The 11962-nt window shown below is 37.6% G+C and overlaps 2 protein-coding genes across 2 annotated transcripts; both read left to right on the top strand.

Moving 5' to 3' along the window:
- Positions 1-795: 795 nt before the first annotated feature.
- On the top strand, positions 796-1941 carry BDKRB2 (bradykinin receptor B2; the record flags this gene model as incomplete). The annotated part of the gene is made up of 1 exon (XM_080345563.1): positions 796-1941. The coding sequence occupies one exon, from the start codon at positions 796-798 to the stop codon at positions 1939-1941; it is 1146 nt and encodes a 381-aa protein (XP_080201689.1).
- An 8376-nt stretch (positions 1942-10317) lies between these two features.
- Positions 10318-11400, top strand: BDKRB1 (bradykinin receptor B1; the record flags this gene model as incomplete). Its single annotated transcript, XM_080345426.1, has 1 exon — positions 10318-11400. The coding sequence occupies one exon, from the start codon at positions 10318-10320 to the stop codon at positions 11398-11400; it is 1083 nt and encodes a 360-aa protein (XP_080201552.1).
- Positions 11401-11962: the final 562 nt, after the last annotated feature.

Here is an 11962-nt window from a genome sequence, read left to right as displayed (position 1 = left end):
CTGACTGCAGGCAGGTCTCGGTTTACATGATGGCCACCATCTTTGCAAAACTGCCAACCCACCTGTTGTGACCTATTAAAACCAAGGTCCCTTACAAAGCTTCAGCCATTTATGTCTTCTGTGACTTGCTTGCAGAAGAAATTTTAACACAGACACACAGAAGTGATTCCCCTGAGAAGATGAGAAAGCCTCACTGCTTGCAAGCACTGATCCTTGCTCCTGTAGCTTTCTCAGTGCAAACGAGAACTGCAAACTAAATGTCTGCTGTGACAGTCATAACATGTGGGAAAAAATATGGTGTTGTGTGTGGAGGAAACAGCACTGAATTTCTGTACATGCCACAGTACTGCAGGTTAACAACAAGCACAAGACTCATAAGGTACATCTGTCCTGTCGGAGATTATAACTATTGTTATGCAAAGATAAGAAAATAAAGTAAGCATCAGTCTCCATGAAGAATTAAAAAAGACTTGCTGCCATCGGGTTCTAGTGAATAAAGGATAGTAAAGGTTCTCTTCAGTTAACCTGTTGGTCACAGTGTCTGCTGTTGCTTTATCCACTTTGCTTCGCTCACTTAAAATTGGTCCATGCAGTCCATAGCACTTCAGTCCATGAAAACGTCTGCAAGCTTGCAAGATGTCTATAAGAAAGCAACTCAGAGAATTGTAAGCCTGTTCAAAGTCTTGCTTTTTAGGACAGTAGGTAAAGCAGGGCATCTTTTCTTATTGTGTCTTTTGTATCAATGAGCTAGATATAACAATCTCATGTCACGTTTTTCTTTTTCTCTACACAGAAATGGTTTCCAACACAACTGAGAATGTTACACAACTTTACAACTTCATGGCCACCCAAAACCTCACTGCCAGTCCGGCAAATTTCCACAATAATTCAGGAGTGCATCAGCTGAATCCATATGTATGTATCAGTCCAAATATATGGAAATGGCTAGAAGATTTTCAGCCTGGATTCCTTTGGTTTATATTTATTCTGGGAGCAATAGAAAATTCTTTTGTACTCACCGTCCTGTGTTTCCACAAGAGTCGCTGCACAGTGGCTGAGATTTACCTGGCAAACATGGCCCTTGCTGACCTGATGTTAGTCTGTGCTTTACCTTTCTGGGCCATTAATATTTCTAATAGTTTTAATTGGCCTTTTGGCCTGTTCCTCTGCAAAGCTGTCAACATAATGAGTAACGTGAACTTTTATTCCAGTATTTATTTCCTGACATTAGTGAGCATTGACCGCTATCTGGCCTTGGTGAAAACCATGTCTCTTGGACGGATGCGACGAACTGTTTGTGCCAAATGGAATAGCTTTGTAGTCTGGACATGTGCATTGCTCATATGTTCACCCACAATGGTGTTCCGAAATTTAAAGTATTACGAAGAATACAACATCACAGCCTGCGCTCTTGTTTACCCAGTCAGCTACTGGGAGCCTGCAAGCAACTGTTTGCTAAATATTGTGGGCTTTGTGATCCCACTCTGTGTAATTACTTATTGCACTGTGCAAATCGTCAAAGCCTTACGAACCAGTGAGCTACAAAAACTGAAGCTAGTCCAGACAGAGAGGAAAGCCACCGTGCTGGTCCTTGCTGTGCTCTTACTGTTCATCGTTTGTTGGCTTCCATTCCAGATAAGCACATTCATTGACACAATCTGTTACCTCGCACCCACTTTCAAATGCCTGGAAGAAGTCAATGATGTAGTAACTGAGATAGCTACTTACTGTGCCTTTAGCAACAGCTGCCTGAACCCAGTCCTGTATGTAATTGTTGGGAAGCACTTCCAGAAGAAGGCTGTGGAATTCTACAAGGGCTTGTTCCCAAAGAGGTGCAGAAAATCGCAGTCAGTGCAGATGGAAAACTCTCTGGACACTTTAAGAACTTCAATTTCAAGTGAATATTCAAGGAAAAAGTCTGTTTTCCCATTACCACGATAGCACTAATTATTTATTACAGGAAAAAAGCCTTCTATCACATCAGTCTCTGCTAATATACATCTGCTGCTGCTCCACAGAATAAACATGTGGTAGTGTTCATACTTTGTGGGAAAACAACTGTTTTATCTTCATGGAAACTCCATACAGAGACCTGCTTCTAATGTTATTAGACATTTTCATGAATGAATCCTACTTTGTAGCATACTTACATTTTCATGGCTGAATAATGTTTGATGCATGTATCATTTGAAATGTTTGCATATCTAAGGTGTACATACATGTATCTCTGAACAGAGCCTCAGTATAGAAACTGTTGTCAGGACTGTGCAACTGCTCATGGTACCCATACAGTTTGTTAAACTAGATTTTTGGTAGGAAACACTTGTATTTGAGTTCTGGCAAATGAATTCTGTAGGACTATTATTCAAATGGATTTTAAGGTGTGGCCATCTTCTGGTGTTTTACATTCTCTGTTTAGTCATCCAAAACTATTTTGATTATGTGATTAACAAACTGCCTTTTTGCAACTGCTCTGACCCTGCTAGTTACATCAGCTTGGGTGCATGGAAAGCAGCTCAAAAAAGGCAAAGCAGTAGCAGAAGAAAGACTGCAGCCAGCTGCTCGAAGTTAGCTGAGTGTTCTTCATAGCAGGAGATTCTTTAACCCTTCTCCATCAGGGTAAAAGTATTCACTTACACCATTTGAGTGAGTGGATGTTATTTGGACTCGTATCTACACTTCAACTCAAAGACTTAGTTTTTAATATTCACAAAAGGTAATTAATATTTGTAATATTATTTAATTGAAACATAAAAGCTCAGCATAACTCATATAATCTTACAAGTAGAAGAAACTGAGAATGTGAAGGAGACTATCACCTACCTGCCTTAGAAATCTAACTGAAGCTAATAGGAGTCTTGAAAGTTCAGAGTATTCAAAACATAACCTTTTCAGGCTGTAATAATACCTACATTTTATTCATAGAGTTAATCTGAGTGATTTTCGTACAAGATAGCTTTTCCCCAACTGGACTGGGTTTGTGATATAAATTGAGTTTATGCAGAAGACAAGCTCATGGTGTACCGAATTGTCAGTGTGCACTCTTACTGCTAGGAATATTGATCAAAAACTGAGTCGAGATGATCTAAAATCTTCTGAAACTAATAGAGCCTTTGTTCTTTTCAAAGCACTTAAGGTTACAGCCTTAAAATCACCAAGGGAAATGGAGTTTGTCGACATGAGTAAACTCAGACTGTGACTGCATGTTCTTCATTCATCAAAGCTTGAATGGAGCAACAAAGTTCTATTTAGGATGGGAAATCTGTATTAAACCCAAAAATGCTCTAGAAGTGTGTGGATGTGCTATACAACTATGGGATTTAGGTCACCATAGATGATTTATAGACAACTTCCACAGATTTTCTTTAAAAATCTAGTATAATCCTATGTCATAAACACTTCTATTGTTCATTCTTTAAATAGTCCAAGATAACTATGATGAAACACTGAAAGGCTTCCTCTTATCTACAGTGTTATCAATACAGTCTTGTTCAGAAGCATGCTGTTCACAAAACCATTAAATAGAAGGAAATCTATACAGAGATTATTGAAGAAATTGAAGAGATTTTTGAGTATTTGGTACTGAGAAGTAAAATATAAATATGTTATTATAGTAATATGATATTAATTTAAATCATGTAAATATATAGACACATTATTTTGCTATGCACTAAGCATGTACAACAGAAAATAAATTACTTTAAGAAATGAGATTTGCTGGCATTTTTTTCCCTACCTTGCATCCTGTTACTCAGGAATGACTTGTCAGAAGTGCAACTGTTGCAGGTACTTTCACTTCCCCTTAAACCAAAAGAAAGTGAGCTGAAACCACAGAATTTTAGCTACTTTTAAAGCTTTGGGTCAGCTTTCTTTTCAGAGCCCATTTCCGAGAGGTGCTGACCAGCCTTTCAGAGAAGACTCCGAAAGCACACAAACCCCTGCACCAGCCTCTGCCGAGCGCAGAATGCACAATGTCAGCTCACAGACTGGATAATTTACACTCTCGCCCACTTCCTAGCCTGGTCACACATTGTACAGTATTTGCACGTACTGTTTATGCAGGTAACAAAAAACCTGAAGAAATAAAGTGCAGTGTACATCTTACCTACCAGCAGTTTACAGTCACACTCAGATGCATGGCTCTCTCCTGGTCTCACAGAAACAAAGCAAATTATGAGAGCTGGAGATGTCAAACTGTAATCCTATCATCTTTTTATTCCTCTTTATCCTGTTCCCCTCCTACAGCCCCTCCTGTCTTCCCCTTTACCTGAGGCTGCCACATCTTGTGTTGAGCATTTGGCCACACAAACAGCTGACTCTGCGTTCAGTCCGATGGAGGTGGCTGGGGACCATTGCCAGAGGAGCAGCAAGGATATCAACAGCCAGCTGATATTTCTGGCCTGCAGTAGGTATAGGCAGGAATAATTCCCATCTTTTCACTGTTTAGTTTTTCAGGTGGATAATTGGCTTCACTTGAAATGAACAATTAACGACCTTAAATGTTGTCAGAACAAACAACTGGTGCTTGCTGTGGACAGGACAAGGTTGTTCTTTTTATAGGCAGGGGTTCTGTGGAGAAGTCAGGAACTTGGTTCAGGTCTCCCATATCCCCAAGCAGTACTTCAGGCATTGAATCATCCTTTCACTCCATTCTTCAATCAGCACATTGTGGGTTTTCACCCTATATTTACTCCTCAGATATTTTGTTGTTTCAGGGTCTCTAAACTGTAGTCAGTAGAGCTTGATTACTACTGCACTGTGATGCTACCAGGCTCATTTATTAATAAATTGCTGCAATGGATTTTAAGCTCTCCTTAGCAACCACTGCCTATAGAATATGTAAAGGTATGCAAACAAGCTGAACAAATAATTTTACATCACAAGGTCACATCAAAAAATCTTTTCTCCTGTTCCAGAATAAACAAACAGTTATGGCAGGTAACTGTGTTGATTTGCAACCATTTCAATAGATAAAATCAAACTGTTAAATCATACTGTTCCACAAAGATAATTTGTTCAGATCAGTAAAGACTCCAGCTATGTTAAAAAGAAGATTTTTGATGGCTGAGCTGTTGGACCAAGAGCCAGAACTCTGGAGACTCTTTGGGCTTCTGCCTTTTATCTACCACATACTGTTTGTAATAATTGAGCAAACAGTCCTGCCTCTGCCTTCATCAACGTATTTGTTTAATCTTTCTGATAAGAGAGGCCCAGTCAGCACTTGTAAAATCCTATATAGCTCTAGAGAATGTGTTCTTTTTGCAGAAAAGTCAACATAGACAGCGGCTGAAGATCATATAAGCTTAAGACGTAAACTGATGTTCAGTGAGTATCCAAAGTTGAAGGCACAAATAGACAGATAGATTTTAATTATGTATACACAGCAAAAACTGTTGACTCATATAGATGTTTTTAAACAAAATCCTTCATGTTCCTCTAATTTCTGCTCCATTATAGATGTGTAAGCTGTAAAATGTTACCAAATCATTATATGCTTTCTACAGGTTGAAACAAAGAATCAAGTCACAAAGAAATAATAAATTAAATTCCCTTTTTATATAAAGTTACAGCTTCTTATGTGGACTTGCTCTAAGTTGTTTAAGAGCTGGAGAGATGGCAGTGCCTATTCATTTTATTATTACCACCAAATGTATAGACTCCCAATTTCAATTCTCTCCCCACTACTGAAAAAAGTTCTAAATGGCAATGAAAAACAACAGAAAATAAGAAACTAGATTTACAAAGAGGAGTTAAATTTGCAAACCAGTATTTTGACCTCATTTTGAAGTGATAAATTTTATAAGACTATGTTATTGTATACATTTTAGACACAGTTAAAGCTTTCTACACAGAGTCTGTGAGTAAATGTGAATGTTGGCAGCTCCTAGAGATTCATGTCAAAGCAAAGACAAATTCCAGGCTTCTTGTTATTGCTCAAATGTTCTTCTTTATGGAAAAAATAGCTTCAACACAGAAATTCAATAGCGTAAGCAAAGAGGAAGTTTTGGAAAGCCTGTGACTAATTTCTCCTGTTCTATTGCACTTACCTTAATGAGTCAGTGTGGGATGTGTTGTTTAGACATTGGTCTTCTGTAGGTTATTAGGATTTCTTAGGTAACATGTAATTCAAAATATGTTGTGTTTCAGGTCTTCACTGAAATAAGTGTTTTAATCCAGATATTAAAACAATAATAATTTTGACAGAAGTGAAGTGTATAGCTTCAACTGAGATGTATTTTATATTGTTTCATTTATTTAATAAAATAAGTAAATATTTAAACAGGATGATGTTTAAATAAAGTAAGTATTTATACATTTTAAATATTTAAATTAAATGTTGAGGTCTTTAGAGCTTTCTCCAATGTGATGGTGTTGACCAGAACAATTTTTTGAATTTGTCAATTTTACCAGTGTTCACATTACTCTAACTTAGTATCTTTTTAATGAATAAGAAGTTGGGATACAAGTATTTATCATGATGAAAAGGAAATTCATAATAAGATATCACTGTGCAGCCTCACATGGCTTTTCATTCTAATTCACTTATCAAACAAGAACACACACATTCAAATAAGAATTCAAAGAGATGGTGCATGTGTTGGGCAAGTGGCCAATATGAAGAATGTTTTCTTGTAAGTAAATAACATTGCAGTGCCGTCACAATTTCTCACTGCTTTTTAAAAATAATTCAGAAAAAAAAAAAGAAAAAAACAACTATTTTTTACACAGATATACTTAAGAGGATTTGTAATTAAAATCTGAGATGCTTCAAATATGTTTTTGTTGTTTTGTTTTGTTTTGTTTTGAATTTTTCTATTTAGAGGGAAGTAAGAATGAAAAGTATAAAAATAATTGGTAAACAACCAGTCTCAAGCTACAAGGTTCCAGCAGGTAATCACATAAAATATTATTTATGGGTGCAAGCCTGGAAAAATACAGCAGTCATCACACACTACGGGGAAGTCATGTTCACAGAGGCTCATGCCCAAAACACCTACAGTGGGGTACAAAAGACAGCAATTTTCAAAAGCGGAGGAAAGGCTGACCTGAGGTTTAGCGGGTCCAAGTTTCAGCAGCCCCTCCCATACACCTCTTCTGCTTTAACCCCAGCTCCTTGGCATGGTCCTCCCCCCGCTGAGAGAAGGAAGGTCTCTCACCACAACAAAAACCTAGAAAATCCTGGGTCGAAGTTGGCACTGAGATGACAGCTCAGAGCTGTTGATCGAATTATTGTTCCGGACACAGTTAATCACACAAAAGAACTGCTAGTTGCCAAGGACCTGTACTTGAGACCTTTATTTAGTGGTCACAGGAGGACCAAAGTCACACCATATGACTTGTATGATTTCACAAGAACAAAGTATTTCACATGCCTAGAAAATTACTACAGCCACCATTGGAGAACTGAAGAAAAAAAATCTCAGGGCTTGCCTCCAAAATGTAGCATCACACACATCTTACATGGCCAATAAAACACTCAGACCACACTCAGTCATCCAGTTTTCCTCAGGATGCATCTTTGAATTCTCTCAGTAACCTCTGTACTGCTACTTACCTACTGTTTCTGAATTTGAAACTTTGTCCAGATTGCCAGGAAGGACGAGAAGTAGGTATGTCTATCTGGTTTTAATGTCTTACCTTTATTATAATTATTTCACATACTTTTTATACAAAAAAAAAAAAAAAAAACAAAAAAAAGCTCTCAGTTCTGATCTGTGCAGTCTAGTGGAGTTTACCTTTCTTTTTCACCATGAAACTAACTCTGAAGGTCAGGATTAGTTCTGTCTAGTTGTGTAAAAACATTATTAATTTTATGAAATTTATTTATAGCTGAACTTGCTTGACTAATTGTAGAATTTTGTCTTTCAAAGTAATCTTTAGTTTTAATATTGTTCCCAAAGCTCAGCTTATACTTATTAAGTGTTTCCAGAAACCCACAAACCTAACTGGTTATATATTAATAGTAATAATGGTAATAGGTTCACTGTGCATAGAAATTAATCAGAAAAGAGTTCAACCTAGAAAAATATGTCATTATTTCTACAAAAGATGACTGCAATTTATTAAGTACATAAATTGAATATTATTCATGTGGTTAATTATCCATTAGCATAAAATACTTAAAATACTCACAGAAGAAAATTGCGTTGGAATAAGAAATCAAATTAAGCATATGAAATAAATTGCATTTTCTGCCAAGAAGACATCTGGATCTCTAAGTTTATAAAAGGCTTGTGGCTTGTGGTAGTGCTTGGACATTGGCTAGTAGACTCTGAAGACATTTTCCTAATGACAAACTCTACAGAAACTTCATATACAATTGCTAGATGAACAAGAAATCAGATCTAGATGTGACTAAAATCAATTTGCAATGGAAAGTAAGTGTTCATTAAGTTTTTAAGTTAGACAGTCATGAATGAAGTCACAGCTCCAACATACATATCACACGCAAAGTGTGTGAAGTGACGGGCATGAGTGGATAGCAAGAAATTATCAGAAAACAGGCAAGCAAGGAATATAAGCACTTATTTTTCTCTAGATTTAGTGAAAATAATAATTCTATTTACAAAAGGAAATGTTTACTTTTTCTTTTCTACATTATTTTTGACATATAACACTACATATTTTCTTCCATTACTCTCACACCTTATCCAGTCTCCTGCTATAAAAAGCTTAGACTCCTGCTGTCTCACAAACAGCCTCTTCGATGTGAATTTGTTTGCTCTGTACATCTTCTCTGCAGTTTTAGGTTCTCTCAGGTTGTCTTAGTTTGAATGAGACTGGCAGTGAACTAGATAACATTCAAACTGTTGTGAGGGAAGATGATCAAAGCCAGAGAGCTGTGTTGACTTGAGTTGTAATCAAGTTCCCTGACAATACTGTCAGCTTGAGTGAGTTTATGAACACAGATAAAACTTCGCTGCTCATTTAATTCTGCGATGATTAAAAACGTTCTGTGCATTAAGTACCAAATTGCATGATGTGGAATATTAGGACTTAACTAGTTGCTGGAGGCATCACAGAGATAAGTATTGCAAGCTGCTCAGACACAGACATGATTAAGGCTGTACATATATGTAAATGAGATAAATGATGGTCCTAAATACTCTCTTCAGAAACCCCATCCTTAGCTATCTTCTCAGTGTAAAAATGCAGAAACTGAAAGAGCAGGGTTAAATAGCTGTAGCAGAAAGTTAACATTCAGGATGGCTAGCTGTAAAATATTGAATCTTTTTAAATGCATGATTGACATGCTCCATTTGGATATGAAATACTGAAATGTTTTATGTCACCACAGGCTCAGTAATGTCTTGCCTACCATAATGATTCTGAATGCCTGTAAAAAACAAGATCCAGGCACTATGGCTGAGCACAACAACATCAGGAGAGTAAAGTCACTGCAGGAGGCAGCTCTGACAACCCGGTGAATTTTCAAGGGAGGATAACAGTTTACTTGTGCTCTCATTCCGCATAATTTTGCACAAAGTTACCAGAGAGAAATAACAGTGCTGCCAATGCTACAAAAGCCCAGATGCTTTGAAGGTTGTGGCTGCCTCTCTCCCGCTGAACTCAGATGAAATTTTTGAACTGGAGAAGAGTGCTGTGAATTTGGAGCTTCAGAGCCTTTCTCTTCAGGAAAGACTTTGAGCATAAGATTTTTGAGGAGTCAATGTTTTATTCTTAGAACTGCTGACATTTGAGGGAAGTGAGCTGTCTAATCTAAGGGTAATTTTGAACCCAAAGTTCAGGATGGGAGGATTTGAGGGGGAACAGAAGAATGCAAAGTTAAGCAACCAAGTGATGCACACCAAGAGTGAGTAGCATTCCTAGTTTTGGGGAAATGGGCATCATCCTGCTAAAGTTATACACAGTATGGAAAATAAGAGTAAGAGAAAGGGCAGGGAAGGGTGCAAAGCTAGTTTTGTGTCACCAGCATGATTCCCACTACTTTCAGGGAGCTGGAATTCAGCTATATCTGTTTCTGTCATCAGTCTGAAGGAAACATACACTAAATTGGCACTCCTTCCTCTGTGCCACTTTAAACAATGGCAGCAAAGAGAGGAAATTTCATAGGATGTAGAGGAAGTTCCATCCTAGCCAATACTGGGAACATTTCTCATCATCGCACATAAGAAGCATGGATTGATCTAGCCTATAATAATCAGTGAGCACTAACAAAGAATTTCCAGCAGATAAATGTTTGTTACACCACTGATAGGAGACAACGTTTAGAATTTTATGCTCTGTTTGCAGTCCATTTCTCTGATTTCCAAGAGGTCTCTTGTTCACTTCAGAATTTTTAACAGAAGAAAAAAAATGACTGAAACTCCCCTACTGAAGATTCCTTCCTCAAACCAGAGTGAAAACAACAACTCCACTGTTTGCCTGGACTTGGATGACTGGTGGGAAATCGTGTACTATGTAATACCCAAGTATATCGACACCATCTGTGTTATTGGAATGCTTGGAAATGTGTTTGTTCTCTTAACCTACTCACTGCACAAGAGGCCCCTGAACATACCTGAAATCTACCTTATGAACCTAGCTGTGGCTGACCTTATCTTCCTCACATGTCTCCCTTTCTGGGCAGAGAACATCAGGAATGAATTTAACTGGCCGTTTGGCAATTTCCTTTGTCGTACCACCAGCGCATCCATCCTCCTAAACATGTACACCAGCATCTACTTGCTAGTGGCAGTCAGCGTGGAACGCTATTTTACTTTTGTTCATACCTTGAACCACAGAGGGATACGGAGCAAAACTATGGCCAAAGGGATCTGCTTGCTCACCTGGTTCTTCGGTATCCTTCTCAGCATCCCAACCTTTATGTTTCGGACTGTGAAACACTTTCCCGACTGGAATATTTCAGCATGCGCTCTAGAATACCCCACCCCGTCATGGGTAACAGCGGAAAGCCTGGTATTCAACATAGTGGGGTTTGCATTGCCATCTACAGCAATCATCTTCCTTAACTTCTCTACCATTCGCTACCTACGAAAACAAGCGGGAGAAGGAAGAGCACTCAGAACAAAGAGTTGCAAGGGGCACAGAGGTACAAAGGCTACCAGAATGATCTTCACAGTGGTATTGATCTTTCTTTTGTGCTGGACTCCCTACCATTTTTTTGTATTCCTTGATATATTATACCAGACAGAAGTGATCACAGGCTGCTTCTGGGAAAACCTGCTCAACTTTGGTGAGCAGTTTGGTCATACTCTGGCTACCACCAATAGTTGCCTTAACCCTGTGATTTATGTCTTTGTTGGGAAATACTTCAGGCAAAAGGCTTTAGAAGTTTTTTCACAGTTTATTCCCTGTGGATTTCCTTTGAGCTCAGTATCTTTCAAAGAAAAGTCTTCGTATTTCAATGTGTTTCCAGTCAGGAGTAGTTTAACTTAACGTTTCTTGGTTCCATCTTCATTTTAATACTACAGCTTATTTCAAATAGCATTAAACATGAATTGCACTGATCTGGCATTTACAGACTAAGATAATTATTTATTGAAGTAAATCTCTTGACTGCATATTTGTCTTAAATTGGCTTTCTTCTTCTGTGTCATCCATTCAAATGCATAACATGTGATACCAGAATTTTGTACTAAATTATCTAACCTCTTTTATCAGTTGTCTGTGACTTGAAAGAAAAACTGTTTGACAAGATATCACGTTTGATTTCTTTACAGAAAGCCATTAGCTGACTGAACATTTTACCACATTGTATTTGTGATGACAACTACTATGCCACTAATACCACTATACATAAAACTATAGTATGTACTACAGAGCAAATATGATCTTATGAATATGAATAGAATATGCATATGAATAGGATAACTCCAGTTATTTTTAACAATATTTTAAATGGTTTGCACTTTCATAGTGGCATATGGAAAAACTGAATAATTTTTTGTGCATGTCAAATATCTGCAGTGCTTAAAGTTGCACAAGACAGCAAATGACA

This window comes from Nesoenas mayeri (assembly GCF_963082525.1).
Source record: "Nesoenas mayeri genome assembly, chromosome: 5".
NCBI lineage: Eukaryota > Metazoa > Chordata > Aves > Columbiformes > Columbidae > Nesoenas > Nesoenas mayeri.
The sequence above is the reverse complement of the archived record's forward strand: the minus strand, read 5'-3'. Positions and strand labels throughout refer to the sequence as shown.